Below are 16,716 nucleotides of genomic sequence, written 5' to 3' on the forward strand. Positions count from 1 at the left end.
CTTGTTGTGTTTAAGTGTGTCATGCCGCCCTCTTGTTGTGTTTAAGTGTGTCTTGCCCCCGTCTTGTTGTGTTTAAGTGTGTCATGCCGCCCTCTTCTTGTGTTTAAGTGTGTCATGCCGCCTTCTTGTTGTGTTTAAATGTGTCTTGCCGCCCTCTTGTTTTGTTTAAGTGTGTCTTGCCGCCGTCTTGTTGTGTTTAAGTGTGTCTTGCCACCCTCTTGTTGTGTTTAAGTGTGTCATGCCGCCCTCTTGTTGTGTTTAAATGTGTCTTGCCGCCCTCTTGTTTTGTTTAAGTGTGTCTTGCCGCCCTCTTGTTGTGTTTAAGTGTGTCTTGCCGCCGTCTTGTTGTGTTTAAGTGTGTCTTGCCGCCGTCTTGTTGTGTTTAAGTGTGTCTTGCCGCCCTCTTGTTGTGTTTAAGTGTGTCATGCCGCCCTCTTGTTGTGTTTAAATGTGTCTTGCCACCCTCTGTCAGATAAGTGGATGGTGCGCTCGTGCGTACTGTGAATAAAAGACAGCAGTTCCAGTGTTGTTGGGTTTTTTTGTCCAGATTCAAAACGTGTCCAGCGACAGTGTGTGGATCGGCCTGAACAAACTGGACATTGGTCACGGCTTTCAGTGAGTGGCTTCCTGTTCTCCACGTCACGTTGTGCTCACCTTGTCACGTGCAATCTCTTCGTTGTACACACACACACACACACACACACACACACACACACACGTCTGTCTAATATCACTCAAAATGAACAGACGATAATTAAAGAAAGAACACACACACACACGCACGCACGCACGCACGCACACGTCTAAATAATTATATGCATTATTGTGGTATTTTGTAGTTTTATAAAGATTTAAAAGGAAGTGCATCAATTCATTCAAAATCACTGAGTATTAAAGAAGTGGATTTTATTCACAAGAATCAGTTTAATGGTGCGCTTATGTGATATATATTTAGATGCATTTGCACTTGTACAGTCACACAATATAGAGGCGATTTTTTTTTTTTTTTTTTTTTTTTTTTTTTTTTTTTTTTTTTTTTACTGACCTGATGTGAGCATGGAAGAATGGTTTGTTGACACAACAACTCAGAGATAAAAACTGAAAAGAAACGAGCCAGTGAGACTGATGAACTGGCCGACATGTGCACTTGTTCAGGTGGTCTGATGGTTCCCCCACGTCTTTCGAGAACTGGAATGTGAACGAACCCAACAACTTCGGTCATCTGGAATACTGTGTGAACATGCTGACTAAGAACGGTCAGTTGTCATCTATGTCTGTCTGTCTGTGTCCCTTCCATTCTGTCTGTCTGTCTGTCTGTCTGTCTGTCTGTCTGTCTGTCTCTCAAGATTCTAAATTTCTTGCCATCTTAATAATAATGATAATGATGGACATTTATATAGGGCCTTTCTCCAGAAATACTGCTCAAATCGCTTCACATTTCATTCCTCACTCCCCGCCTCCCCATCAACACCCCTCTCCACCCGCACCTCCCCCACCCCCCACACACGGAAGCACGTGCCAGAAAACACTCACGCAACTGAACATTGGAAACCATCCACCCACCCATGGCGCCCTCGAGAAAACGCATCCCTGCAACACGCACTCTGGCACACACACACACACACACACACACACACACACACACACACGCACGCACAGACGCTCACCAGCACCCCACCACACACACACGGCAAACAGCCTCTCCACAACAAAACATGCACCCAAAACCAAATCACACCAAGATGTGTTTACAGAGTAGACTTAAAGGATTTCAGCGAGACAGAATGACGCATATTTTCTGGTGGTTTGTTCCACAGTGACGGAGCCTGAAAAGAGAAAGACCTTTGACCCAGTTGTTTCTTCTTTGCAGTAGGTATTTTTAAAAGCCTGGTATCAGAAGCAGAACGAAGGTGACCAGTTGGAATGTACACTTCAAGGAGGTTAGAAAGGTTTCGAGGACCAGAGCTTGAAAGGGCAGAAAACGTCAGAGCAGAAAGCTTGCATTCAATTCTTTTTTTTTTAAGCTGGTAGCCAGTGAAGATAGTGGGAGAGAGGAGTAACATGTTCAAATTCGGAGGATCTGAAAATAAGTCGAGCAGCATTGTTCTGAACTCTTAAGTTTATCAAGTGAAGTTTGTGGAATACTGGCAAGAACAGAATTGCAGCAATCAATCCTAGGCAAAACAAATGCAGAGACTAACGTTTTGGTTGTTTCCATAGACAGGTAATGACGAATAGAACTAATTCTTCGCAACTCAAGATAAGCTGATCTGCAAATGTTTGAAATCTGTTCCTGAAATGACAGACTGTGGTCAAGACTGACACCGAGGCTCCGCACTGATTGGGAGACAGTGTTGTGAACCAGGAGAGAATGAGGGGGAGACGAGTGGTTCATAAGTTCCTTAGGGCAAGCAGGCAACAGTTCAGTCTTTTCATCTTACCTCTGCGGGACAAAGAAATATGTAAAAAATAAAATAAAATAATAATAATAATAATAATAAATAAATAAATATTTTTAAATGTAAAATGCAGATAATTTAAGAAACTGTTGCAGATTTCAGATTCCAAGAATTTTCGTATTCACATTTAGCTACTCTGCAATTCACTCTGGAACCAGATCTCGCGATGTGGCGGTCTTCTCTCCCCTGTCCATCCTGAATGTCACTGTCGTGTGAACTTTGCTAGGGGCGGGGGGGGGCTGCAAGGAGAGCGGCGACTTTGCACATTCTTCTCCCGATGGTGCTTTGCCGTTTGGGGGCGTGACCAGTTATCTTGAAAGGCACTTTCATCTTCACTGAAGTACTGGTACTGGTCTTGGTTCTGCTGGCTTCACTCTTCATATTCATACCGTGCGCGAGAGCGCCGTCTGCCTTCAACGTGAAGTCGTTCATTTCGAAAATGTGCAGTCCTGCCCTGCTCTCGGTGGAAATCTACCATTTCCCTTTGACGACTGGTCAGTTCAGATGTCAGCCTCATGTCACTGTATCTGAGTCTGTGTCTCCGCTCCTTGTCTCGCAGTATGGCCATTTTGTCTTTCCAGTGACAGAACTGTACGAGCAGTGAGCGGGGTTCTCTGTTGTTGAACTGTGCACGGCCCAGCCTGAACGCTCGTTCGACGTTCCAGATCCACTCCTCAGAATCGGCAGCGTGAAAGTTCAACACATCCACCATATGTTCAATGCCTGCGTAATCGTCGCTTGGTCTGATTTCCTCGATCTCGAAAAACTAAGTTTCGTCGTTTTGTTTCTTTCTCTGTCATCCACCATCTCTTCCAGTCTGTCCAGTCTTTGAAGTATTCACTCTCTGTCTTCCATGAGTTCCTCTATGCCTTTTCTGTTCTTTTGTGTTTTGCTGTTCAGTTTTTCCAGACCTGCTTCGAAACGCTGGAAATGTTAATTCATACTCTTGAACTTTTCTTACATGTTCCATGAGTCTGCTGACATTTGCTGAAGACATTTGTAACCAGTTCATCATTTGTGTAAATTTTCAGTCCATGAGTTGATCCAAATCTGCGTTGTTCCCTCTGATGCTAGGTTAGACTCAATATCCTTGCACCCTAGAAGGAGAACAGCGCACAAACAGTCACTAGAGCACGCGAAACGCGCAATAGTTCTTTGTCTGTACAGCTTTACTGAGTTGGCAATTGTTCAACACGAACTTCACTGACTGCTGATTTCAACAAATCTATTGAAAGGACGAAACTTCAAATCCGCACACTTTCAAAAGTATCAGTCAGACACTGTTGATATTTTGCAGTAAATATGTTTGTATCCTAATATGCTTGCTTGACAAACTTGAATGTTCTTCAAAACGACGAAACAATGGGTTAGATCTGTGAGAGCGGGTTCACTGCACAAACCGCTTCACATGAAGCAAAAACCTTTTCATCAGCACAGTTCCGAAAACACAGATTAGAAATTGTAAAAGAAAAAAAATCATAAGTATACTTTAAGTGTCTTGATGTGCTTGCCTGCCAAATTTCAATGATGCCAGCGCAGGCAGTCCTCACGACTATAGCATCTGCCAAGAAACAACGGATTTGATCTGTCTCAACGGCCATCAGGCGAGATCTCTTTCTCTCTCTCTTTGATTTTGTTGTTGTTGTTTTTTCTAATGGTTTTTTGTTGTTGTTGTTGTTGTTTGTTTTTTTTCACAGAATGCTGGATGTAATTTTTTTTAAGTAGTAATACTTATTCCTCTGCCCTCTTGAAATGAAATTCGTTTTGTTTCGTTTCGTCTTGTTGCATATCTCTCGATCTCTCTCACGTCTACCCCATTCCCTCTTTCTTATTTACGTCCTGTAGACGGGCACCAGGAACTAAACTGATTCACACACACACACACACACACACACACAAAATCATGAACTCACGAGCCCACCACACCCCCTCCTCTCTTCCCCCCCTCCCCCCTCCCCGAAGCAGGCAAATGGCAGGACGACGTGTGCACCCGGAAGAAGGGCTTCATCTGCAAGCAGGCGTCCTACGTGACCCCGGCCCCACCCGCCTCCACCACGCCCGTGTACGGGTACTGCCCGGCAGGCTACAGCCCCTTCAAGCACAAGTGTCTGCGGGTGTACGGCGGCAGCGAGGGCGAACGGCTGCTGAGCTGGGTGGACGCCCGGAACGACTGCCGACGGCGAGGGCCCGGCCACGACCTGGCCAGCATTGAGGACCTAGAGGAGAACCGTGAGTGGGTGGTGGGGGGAGAGACCGGGAAGGAGGGGGAAGGAGACCATGCAGACAGGACACGGTAGGAACACGGTAGGAACGGTAGGACAGGATACGATAGGACAGGACAGGTTAGGACAGGACACAGTAGGGCAGGACACGGTAGGACAGGACAGGACACGGTAGGGCAGGACACGGTAGGACAGGACACGGTAGGGCAGGATACGGTAGGACAGGACAGGACACGGTAGGGCAGGATACGGTAGGACAGGACAGGACACGGTAGGGCAGGACACAGTAGGGCAGGACAGGACACGGTAGGACAGGACAGGACAGAATGAAAAGGGTAACACAAGACAATCAAATAGAGGGCAGGGTAGGACGAGGCAAGACAAGCACATGCAAGACAGTATACGGTAGGAGAAAAAAGGACAATGCAGGACAGTGTGGATTACACAGAACAAGACGGGTAGGGCGGGACAGGACAAGTCTCTGCAGAACATGAATAAACCAGACAAAAGGCAGAACAAGACAAAGCAGGACAGGGCTAGATTAGTCTGGACGAGACCAGACAAAACAAGACTGATGCGACAGGACGTCATGACAAGCCAAGACAAAAAAAGACAAGATAGGACTAGACTGGACAAGACAAGACAAGAGAAGACATGACGATGCCTTCATTTTAAATACATGTATACCTGTGCATGTGTTTTTGCGTAGGCCCTTGTCTTCCCCATGGAAGAGAGTGGCGAAGGTGCCGGAGGGAGGGGGGGGGGTACTTAAAACTTTGTGGTTTCAAACAAAATTGATGGGAAGCGGAGAAACAGAGGGTGTGGGATGGGAGAAAAGCTCAGCTGTGATGTAAGCATCCTGATGTCGTCAGTGAAAATCGTCACCCTGCTGGGAACCAATCAGCTGTCAGCGTGGATCGGCCTGAAGAGACTGGATGACGGCACGTTCACCTGGACAGACAGTTCAGAGGTCACATTCACCAACTGGGATGACGGCGAACCCAGTGGGGGCACGGTAACTATTGTCCTGTAACTGTTACATGACACGGTAACTATTGTCCTGTAACTGTTACATGACACAGTAACTATTGTCCTGTAACTGTTACATGACACGGTAACTATTGTAACTGTTACGTCAAATTACCAAGCATTTGGAACGAGAGTAAATTGATTTATAGATTGATATTGATTGATATGGATATATGTATAGCGCCTATCCTCGGTCGAAGACCAAGCTCAAAGCGCTTTACACACACGGAGTCATTTACACAACAGGCTGCCTACCTGGGTAGAGCTGACTGACGGCTGCCATTGGGCGCTCATCATTTGTTTCCTGTGCCATTCAGTCAGATTTCAGGCACGCACAAGTACACACTGAGACAAACATGTAACATTTAACATTTTACGTGCATGACCGTTTTGTTTATTTACCCCGCCATGTAGGCAGCCATACTCCGTTTTCGGGGGTGTGCAGTGCTGGGTATGTTCTTGTTTCCATAACCCACCGAACGCTGACATGGATTACAGGATCTTTTTAACGTGCGTGTTTGATCTTCTGCGTGCGTATACACACGAAGGGGGTTCAGGCACTGGCAGGTCTGCACTTATGTTGACCTGGGAGACCGGAAAAATCTCCACCCTTTACCCACCAGGCGCTACCGAGAATCGGACCCGGGACCCTCAGATTGAAAGTCCAACGCTTCAACCATTCGGCTATTGCGCCTGTAAGTTAAACAAAGTTCAAACGAGCCGACAGTGCAGATGATTATGAACAGCCCCTTCTCCGGTATTAAGAAGAATCTTTATTTTCTTCCTGATTGACATGAAAACTGGAAATCACTCAGTACAGCGCAAGCCCAAGCCATGGGTGAATCTTAACACGACCTTAGGATCAAAGGTCTTTTATCTTGTGGAACGATATATTCAATTTCATCACTTCTGAAATGTTACTCATTGGATCTCAAATCACGACACTTTTTTTCCATTTAATTCTTCTTTATTTTTTTGGTTTCATTTTACTTCATTTTACTTTACTCAGTGTGTAGCCTACGTGGTGTGGCATTATGCTGGAAAACATGTTAAGTCAGACGTGTTATAGAAACACCTTACCATGCATTTCTGATTGGATTTAGTATTTTTTACATGATTGTCTCAGACTGTTTGTGCGGTACACTGCTCCTTCTAATTGGATTTGGATTTTATAACTTGAATGTCTCACTTATGTGGTACACTGTTTCAAATGATTGGATTGAGATTCTGTAACTTGATTGTCTCAAACTGTGCAGTACATTTGTATCTTCTAAATGGATTTAGATTCTATAACTAAACTTGTCTCAAACTGTGTGGTTGACTGTTTCCAGCAATCATGTGTGTACATGAAGGGAACCTCCAGCAGTGCAGGAGAATGGAGTGACGCCCCCTGTTTTCAGCAAGCCAACTACGTGTGTCAGGCCCCCAAAAGTATGTGAACAATGATAACGTACACAGTGCGTTTAAAACTTCACATCTTCATACTGTTGGACCTGTTTGTTGTTCCGTCTCCTAAAAGTGTTTATAATCATCACTGTTGTTGTTATCATCATCACTCACATGACATGGTATATTGATATATAGACACACACACACACACACACACACACACACACACACACACACACAGAGACTGAGAGATAAATATATATATATATATATAGAGAGAGAGAGAGAGAGAGAGAGCAAATGTGTCGAATGACATTATAAACCTATATGTCTATACATACATTGTCACAATAGTCTGTGATGTTTTTGCCCATTTCGGTGCCTGTTATTAAATTCTTACCGATCAAAGATATTTCCCAAAACAAACTCCATCCCTGTCCCTGTCTCCCTCTCTCTCTGTCACACACACACACACACACACACACACACACACACACATATATATATATATATATATATATTTTCTATATCTCTGTCCCTCTCTGCCTCTCCCTCCCACCCCCTCTCCCACCCTGGCTCCCCACTCCCTGATCTCACATTCATTACCGCTAACATCATCGATATGTGTCACAATACAAACATGACACTCATCCGTGTGAAAAACAACAACATCGAATTAAAACCAAAACGCCTCCGTTCCGTGCAGATCAGAAAGACTTCCCGCCAGACGTGCCCACCCCGTGTGACGTCAACCTGGGTTTCTACCCGTACAAAGCCGGGTGCTACCAGTACATGTCGCTGGGGCAGAACTACAGCAGCGCCATGGAATCGTGCCACCAGTTTGGGGCCAACCTGGTTACCATTGACGACGCTTTCTCCCAGGCCTTCGTCCGTCTGTTCGTGGCCCACAGCCTGGGCCTGCACTTCGAGTCGGACATAGTGCAGACTGTGTGGATTGGGCTTAACGACATGCAGGTGACAGGCCTCGGGCTTGTGTGTGTGTGTGTGTGTGGAGGTGGGGTGATGAGCTTCGTTCTTTGTAAGCCCACGCGGGTATACACACACACACACATACACACACACACACACACACGCACACACACACAAGCATGTGCACACAACACATTAACGCAAGCGCGCACGTGCACGCACGCCTCCCGCCCGCATCCCCCCCCCCTCCCCGACACACACACTCACACTCACACACACACTCACGCACACACAAATACACACACTCACGCGCACACACACACACATACACACACACACACAAATACACACACACACACACGCACACGCACGCACACACGCGCGCATGCATGCACGTACAAATCGCAGAACACACACACACACACACACACACACAGAACGGTGCTGGAAGAAGCGAAGGCAGAGGACGAAAAAAGGGGAGGAGGGTGGGAGAAAAGAAAAGAAAAGTTGGAGAGAAGAAAAGAAAGAGGAAGGAAGGAAGGAGGAAATGGAGCGAGAGAGTTGAAAAGGAAGAAAAGGGGTGAAGGGGTGGAAAAGGGAATGAAAGGAAGGATGATAGTCAGTCGTGTCCGACAATGACCATCAGAACAGCAGAGGAGGCAACTGCTGTCCCGACTATCTGGGCTAGAATTTAATTACAGTGGAGAGTGTCTTGCCCAAGTTACATCCCCACTCTCTCGGCCAAGAGGGTTTCAGGACAGTCGGCGTGATGGTTCCCAAAGGCCAACTAGCCCCTAAGGCTGCAGCACAAAGAGCCAGTGCAATTTTGCCTCCTAGTTTTAGTCATGGTCATTCACAAAAGACTAAGCTGTAAATGATTTCCCACTGCATTGGAGAAACCATTGATATTACATCTCTCGCTGTTGGCATAAGTGTGTACTTACGACAAGAAGTAGGAATAAATCAAACAGAAGCCGGAAGGAAAGAAAGGAAAGAAGTAAACGCCACCGACTGCTTGCAGCACAAAGGGGTATACGGGTGGACGCTGGGGTGGCCGGTGACCTTCACCAACTGGGCCCCAGGGGAGCCGTCCAGAGGACCTGGGGAGGGGTGTGTCAGCATGCGGCCTGATGGCCTGTGGGTGGACGACAACTGCAGCAGGGAGATCTCCTACATCTGTGCCATCATCAACGGTCAGTCCTTGAGGGGGAAAGGGGGTTGGTGGGGGGCTGGGGGGTGCACGGTTAGTATTGTTGATCGATCATATTCCCGGCTGATCGCCTAGAGTTGTATCAGGTCTTGAGTGGGTTGGTATTGTTTGTGTGTGTGTGGAGGGGGATGTGTGTGTGTGGAGGGGGATGTGTGCATGTATGTTCATGTTCGAGTGCATGCAAGCGCGTATGTGTGTGTCTGCATCTGTGTGTGTGTGTGTGTGCGTGCGTGCGTGTGTGAGTGTGTGAGTGGGTGTGTGTGTGATTGTACTTTGAAGGGCAGGAGGAGGGTTTAATGTCTGTCTCAGAGTGTGTGTACGAGCACACATGTGGACACTTAACAAATGTTGTTGGTGGTTGGAAGTAGTACCAGCAGCAGCAGTGATATATGTAGCAGCAGCTGTAGTCGTTGATTTGTAGCTGAAGCAGCGGCAGCAGGATGTGGTGCCAGAAATAAAACCAACAATACAGCAGTGGTGACAGCACATGCAGTAGCAGAGTCTGCAGTAGCAGAGTCTGCAGCAGCAGTAATAACATTGGAGTATGGCTGCCTACATGGCGGGGTAAAAACGGTCATGCACGTAAACGCCCACTCGTGAACATACGAGCGAACGTGGGAGTTGCAGCCCACGAACGAAGTAGAAGTAATAACATTGACAGCATGTACATTCGTAATATGAACATCAGTAGAGTCCCCTGGTCAAGCATCTCGTCAGTACACCCCCCCCCCCCCCATCTCTTTTCCCCAGAAAACTACACCACCTTCACCCCCCAACCCCCCAGGGGGCAGTGCCTGGGGGCAGACTGGGTGCCCCACGGGGACTTCTGCTACCTGCTCCGCGGCCACGACACACGGACCTTCTACGAGGCCCAGCTGCGTTGCCAGGAGCAACAGGCCCACCTGACGTCGGTGCATGACAATGGCACGGCCCGCTTTCTGGTCAGCATGATGGTGCCGCAGACCGAGTTCCACTTCTGGGTCGGCCTGTACGGGTCGGCTGGAGGTGAGGCTGGGGCTGTAGTTGGATTTATATCACTCTTTTTGTGTGTGTGTGTCACAACAGATTTCTCTGTGTAAAATTTGGGCTGCTGGCCCTAGGGAGGGCACGTCGCTACACTGAGAGCGCCACCCTTTTTTGTTGTTGTGTTTTTTTCCCCCTGCCTGCAGTTTATTGTTTGTTTTCCTGCAGTGGGATGAAGGAGAGGGGTGAGTTGTGTGGAATCGAATCGGATCCAAAAATACTTTGTTAATTAATTAATTAGTCAGTTACATAACTTTTATGTGTACATTTTTTTCTTGGATAATTATCTTTAGAACTGGATAAAGGAAAACTGCTGGATATCCTGAATAAAGGGGTGAAAGATGTCTGCATTGTCTGCATCAGAACTCCAGGTTCTACAGACTACCACATGTTTCCCACATGCTTGAAAATTATTTGTTTTATAAGACATATTCATCTGTTGGTGAACATTTAAGTGAGCCTAAAGAAAATTTTGTTTTAATTGTCTGAAGCAGGCAAAGTATTGAATAGAAAGCTCTATGGCACTCAACACTTTTACTGACCCACTAAACCCGATACTGTCACCAAAATTTCTTTATGATTTTTTTTTTCAAGGCCTGACTAAGTGCGTTGGGTTACGCTGCTGGTCAGGCATCTGCTTGGCAGATGTGGTGTAGTGTATATGGATTTGTCCGAACACAGTGACGCCTCCTTGAGCTACTGAAACTACTGAAACTGTTATTAATCCACGTGGGAATTAACTTGCGTTTGCACGTAATCGTGACGAACATGCACATAATCATGACAAACATGCACACAACCGTGAAAAACATGCGAGTTTTTTATTGGTGCTGTTCTTGTGACTGATTTCGAATTCGGATCCTCTTTGTGACAGCTGTTGTCACAGTGATACAGTATATCGCAATAATGATGTTGTTTGTGTAATTGGATGTGTTTTATTTCCTTTGTCGTTTCCTGGATACCATAGATACACGTTGCCTTGTTTACAACAAACATCGTTTTCTGATTGCTATAGATAGACGTTGCCTTGTTTACAACAAACATCGTTTCCTGATTGCCATAGATAGACGTTGCCTTGTTTACAACAAACATCGTTTCCTGGATGCCATAGATACACGTTGCCATGTAAACATCGTTTCCTGAATACCATAGATACACGTTGCCATGTAAACATCGTTTCCTGGATACCATAGATACATGTTGCCTTGGTTACAATAAACATCGTTTCCTGAATACTACAGATACATGCTGCCTTGTTTACAACAAACATTCATTGTCATCTGCCCCTCACAAAACAGCTGGTTTCACCTGGGTGGACCGCAGTGCTGTGGACTTCACCAACTGGGCCACCAGTGAGCCATCGGGGATGAACCCGGAAGGGGTCGCAGAGAATTGTGTTGGCCTTGACCCCAGAACCCGTCAGTGGAGTGACCTTGACTGTGACCTTCGCCTTGGCTACGTCTGTCGCAAGAGACAAGGTACTGTGTGGGCTTCGGGGACCTGACGGTTTTAGGGGGGTTGCACACATACGCATGTGCACATACCTACATACACTGATGCACACACACATAAGTGAGTAGATATGTAAGTGTATGAGTGCATGCGCACAATCGTGCGTGTGTGTGCACACGTGCTGATCATGTGTGTGTGTGTGCACATGCCTGTGTGCGTGTGTGTGTGGTTTTGGACGATGGTATGAAGGTTGTACCGTGCATCGGTCAGTGATCAATTGACAGCAGTTAGATAAAACATCGCCTTGTTCCCATGAGGTCGATGGTAAAATACAAAAGACCGGTTGGCTTTAACAACCATGGGAGAAAGGAACAGACCATACTGGTTGGCTAAATGGAAGAGACTGGACAATACTTGTTGGTTTTAACAAGCATTGAACAGGTGACTAGACCCACTACTGGCTGATTACAACACAGAGGACAGGTGACTAGACCCACTACTGGCTGATTACAACACACAGAGGACAGGTGACTAGACCCACTACTGGCTGATTACAACACAGAGGACAGGTGACTAGACCCACTACTGGCTGATTACAACACAGAGGACAGGTGACTAGACCCACTACTGGCTGATTACAACACACAGGACAGGTGACTAGACCCAAGACTGGCTGATTACAACACACATAGGACAGGTGGCTAGACCCACTACTGGCTGATTACAACACACATAGGACAGGTGACTAGACCCACTACTGGCTGATTACAACACAGAGGACAGGTGACTAGACCCACTACTGGCTGATTACAACACACAGGACAGGTGACTAGACCCACTACTGGCTGATTACAACACAGAGGACAGGTGACTAGACCCAAGACTGGCTGATTACAACACAGAGGACAGGTGACTAGACCCACTACTGGCTGATTACAACACAGAGGACAGGTGACTAGACCCACTACTGGCTGATTACAACACAGAGGACAGGTGACTAGACCCACTACTGGCTGATTACAACACACAGAGGACAGGTGACTAGACCCACTACTGGCTGATTACAACACACAGGACAGGTGACTAGACCCAAGACTGGCTGATTACAACACACATAGGACAGGTGGCTAGACCCACTACTGACTGATTACAACACAGAGGACAGGTGACTAGACCCAAGACTGGCTGATCATTCCTGTGTCTGCTGCAGAGGTTGACGACAGCGCGAAAACGAGGCCACCTGTCATTGGACCCAGCCATTCCCCACCCACCGCGGTTCCCCAGAAATCGCCGGGTACCATTCAGCCTGCGGTCACGTCACCTTCACATGGGCCCACATTTGCATCCACCCCGTCATCCACCCCGTCATCAGGGCCCCACCAGTCTGTCAGGACATCACCGGGTGTTGTCATCCATCACCCTTCCTCCAGCACCAGTGGCGCTTTCCCTGTGCCAACAAAGCAAGCAGCGACAGGTAGGTTGTTCTGTTTATCCAGGAGTTATTATACTGGGGCACACCTGTCCATGATAAAGCAAGGGTTATACTGGGGCACACCTGTCCATGATAAAGCAAGGGTTATACTGGGGCACACCTGTCCATGATAAAGCAAGGGTTATACTGGGGCACACCTGTCCATGATAAACCAAGGGTTATACTGGGGCACACCTGTCCATGATAAACCAAGGGTTATACTGGGGCACACCTGTCCATGATAAACCAAGGGTTATACTGGGGCACACCTGTCCATGATAAACCAAGGGTTATACTGGGGCACACCTGTCCATGATAAACCAAGGGTTATACTGGGGCACACCTGTCCATGATAAACCAAGGGTTATACTGGGGCACACCTGTCCATGATAAACCAAGGGTTATACTGGGGCACACCTGTCCATGCCATTGCCCAAACAAGTGTCCCAGAGTGCAACAGCCAGTCAAGCCACGCCTGGTGTTCGTGAGTTTCATGTTGCATCAGCGCCACTAGTGTTGGGGGCAGAACATGAAAGCAAACTGAAGCTTGTGACAGTGTGAGTGGAAGTGAAGTTTGGAAAAGCTTCTAGAGCTTTGGGTGCCATCCCCACCTAGCCCACACATCTCAGTATGAAAATATCATTAATCTTCCGCCATATATGTAAGCAATACAAATGTTTAGTTAAACAATGGGGTACCTGCATGGTAAAGGTGGTTGAATGTCAAGTTTGCAATCTGAAGTGTGTGAGTTTGAATCCAGGGTGCCAAAAATAAAACCAACCTTCTGGCTGTACATTCTTAATGTGTTTTCATTCTGGTGGTGCAAGATTAGTTGTAACGAAATACACCCAGACATTCCACACTAGAAGTCAAACATAGATTTTTCTCACCAGAACAACTGATGTTTGAATCAGTGGTTTGAGTTTAATCCCCTTGATGTGGTACATAAATACTGGTCATTTCAATATCCATTTGAATATGTTGTCGTTCCAATGGCATCACTGCAGTGTCAGTGTAGTGCCCCTGTCCCAGACTCTCCTCCATCAGAACGAGGCATCAACTCAAGCTGCTCCTGCTGTCTTTCAGGCTCTAGCCCGGCGCTGAGTTCTGGTGCTGTGGCCGGCATCGTCATGGCCGTCTTGGTGCTGGCGGCAGCAGGGGCCGTTGGAACCCTCATCTTCGTCCGGCGGCGACAACGCCACCAGCGATCTGCGGAGAACAGTAACTTCTCCAACCCCATGTTCGCTTTCGAGTCCAGGGGCAGCTCTCAGCGCCGGGACGGTCGGCATGAGGAAGTGAGTTTAGGTGTGATGGGGAACAGAAACCCAGAGGTTGGTGAGGATTTAGACAGTTAGCTCAGGTTAGATGGACAGTGCTGGGAGGTGAGAGGAATATTAGACATGCAGTAAAGTTGTCATTATTACTGGAATGATTGTGAAAACGGGGAGAGGAGGAGAAGATCAATCAAGATGAAATGCCAGAGATGGGGAGTCAGTTCACTGACTCTTGGTAGAATCATAGTTACAGTAATGGTGAGTCTGGGAGTGGTAACAGCAAGATACTGAATAAGGGGATGGTTTAAACAAATAGTGCAGACGAATAAGTACAGTGTTGAAGAAAAAACATTTCTGTTAATTGAAAGAATAAATAACAAGGCATGGAATGGCATGGTTTGTACTTGATGTTAGGAAGGGTAGAAACGGGACAGTGGCAGAGATGGTAATTATGTGGTTCGCTGTTCAAAACGACTAATAGAAAGGCAGCAGTGGTCTTTCTGAGTGTGGGACATGAAGACATAGGAGCCAAAAAGTTTACCAAACTTTAGGAAGCAAAGAATAACTTGTCACGTACTCAGAAATAACAGTTTCACCATTGGAGGAAATTAATGAAGGTTTCAAGACAGAGAAATTATTTTGATTTTCAGATATTTCCATTACATGCAGATGGAAAAAAAACAGCAAAGAAATCAAGAAGAAAACAGGAAACGTTCTTAATGTTGTTTGACCAGAATGTCAAAAGAATGGAACGACAGTTTAAAGTCTGGCTTCAGCTTTTTGTTGTTGTTGCTGTGTTTTTTTATTTGCTTGTCATGGAAGAACAGTTACTTGTTTTTGTTTTGGTTACATTGTGATATTGATATACTTACAATTCATGGGTGTCTTGTTTGTGTGTGACTAGTAGAAAGTTGTAACACTGATGATTTAAGATGGAATTACTTCCATGAAGTATTATACATTGTAGAACATTGAATTGTAACATTTTGTACAGTTTGTGCATGTGTCAATAGAAATTTACAAAGCCGTTTTTTTTTTACCCATGACTGCTGCTGATGAGTGCACTCATCAATAAAATGAGATAGGATTGAGGTTACAGATTGATACAGGTTGATAGGATTGAGGTTACAGATTGATAGGGTTGAGGTTACAGGTTGATAGGGTTGAGGTTACAGGTTGATGGATTGAGGTTACAGGTTGATAGGATTGAGGTTACAGATTGGGATGTCTGTCATTCATTATTTTCCTCTGAGGACTGCAATATTTTTGTTCAGCACACTGAGTGCACCGCTTGAAAGCATGCAAGATGCAGGTCTTGCTGTTCCAGTTGATGCCACACTGATTTCATTTGTTCAGCAGCCATGGTGTTCATTCAGCCTTCCCTCTTGGAAATCAGGTGATGACAGCACAGAGCAATGCTGCATGTCTGTGAACATCCTGAAATCAGGTCATGACAGCACAGAGCAATGCTGTATGTCTGTGAACATCCTGAAATCAGGTCATGACAGCACAAAGCAATGCTGTATGTCTGTGTGAACATCCTGAAATCAGGTCATGACAGCACAAAGCAATGCTGTATGTCTGTGTGAACATCCTGAAATCAGGTCATGACAGCACAAAGCAATGTTGTATGTCTGTGTGAACATCCTGAAATCAGGTCATGACAGCACACAGCCATGTTCTATGTCTGTGAACATCCTGAAATCAGGTCATGACAGCACAAAGCCGTGTTCTATGTCTGTGAACATCCTGAAATCAGGTCATGACAGCACACAGCCATGTTCTATGTCTGTGTGAACATCCTGAAATCAGGGGAGACATAAGTACAGACAAATAACACACAAAGAACACATTGTCGGCATCATCGTGTCATAAAGACGGACACACTGACTGCCAGTCAAGGTGTACTGGAGGGAGGGAGTGGAATGACTGAAGAGGGTGGGTGGGAGGGTCAGGACAGAAAAATCACAGTCATGAAATGGGTGCTTTGTTCTTGGACATGGTTTTTCATGGCTGCTCAAACCATTATGCTGCTCCTCCACATATCATCTTCAAATTATACAACGTAATGTTTATTTGTTTTCCTCTCTTTTTTTGTAGAATGACAATCCAAGAGACTTTGAATTGTTTAATTGTTGCTATTTTCCTGTAGAACTGGAGTGAAGTATCGTGCTAAGGATTCCGAGTGTCATTATTGAAAATAGCGTGATGTTGAGAGTCCAGAGTTTAAGTATCTGGAGGCCATGAAGATGGTAGC

At 46.1% G+C, this 16,716-nt stretch overlaps 1 protein-coding gene across 1 annotated transcript in view; it reads left to right on the forward strand.

Annotated features, from left to right (window-relative positions):
• LOC143298664 (uncharacterized) overlaps nucleotides 1-15,901 on the forward strand; it is a 103,458-nt gene extending 87,557 nt beyond the window's left edge. Inside the window, exons 51-61 of the mRNA XM_076611547.1 lie at nucleotides 548-615; nucleotides 1,156-1,256; nucleotides 4,425-4,688; nucleotides 5,554-5,696; nucleotides 7,042-7,141; nucleotides 7,806-8,074; nucleotides 9,051-9,222; nucleotides 9,990-10,244; nucleotides 11,561-11,740; nucleotides 12,925-13,188; nucleotides 14,272-15,901. Of these exons, the coding sequence (XP_076467662.1) occupies nucleotides 548-615; nucleotides 1,156-1,256; nucleotides 4,425-4,688; nucleotides 5,554-5,696; nucleotides 7,042-7,141; nucleotides 7,806-8,074; nucleotides 9,051-9,222; nucleotides 9,990-10,244; nucleotides 11,561-11,740; nucleotides 12,925-13,188; nucleotides 14,272-14,540 (2,085 nt within the window). The 3' untranslated portion in view covers nucleotides 14,541-15,901. The remainder of the gene's footprint in view (nucleotides 1-547; nucleotides 616-1,155; nucleotides 1,257-4,424; nucleotides 4,689-5,553; nucleotides 5,697-7,041; nucleotides 7,142-7,805; nucleotides 8,075-9,050; nucleotides 9,223-9,989; nucleotides 10,245-11,560; nucleotides 11,741-12,924; nucleotides 13,189-14,271) is intronic.
• Nucleotides 15,902-16,716: the final 815 nt, after the last annotated feature.

Source organism: Babylonia areolata, chromosome 24, assembly GCF_041734735.1.
Source record: "Babylonia areolata isolate BAREFJ2019XMU chromosome 24, ASM4173473v1, whole genome shotgun sequence".
Lineage (NCBI taxonomy): Eukaryota > Metazoa > Mollusca > Gastropoda > Neogastropoda > Buccinidae > Babylonia > Babylonia areolata.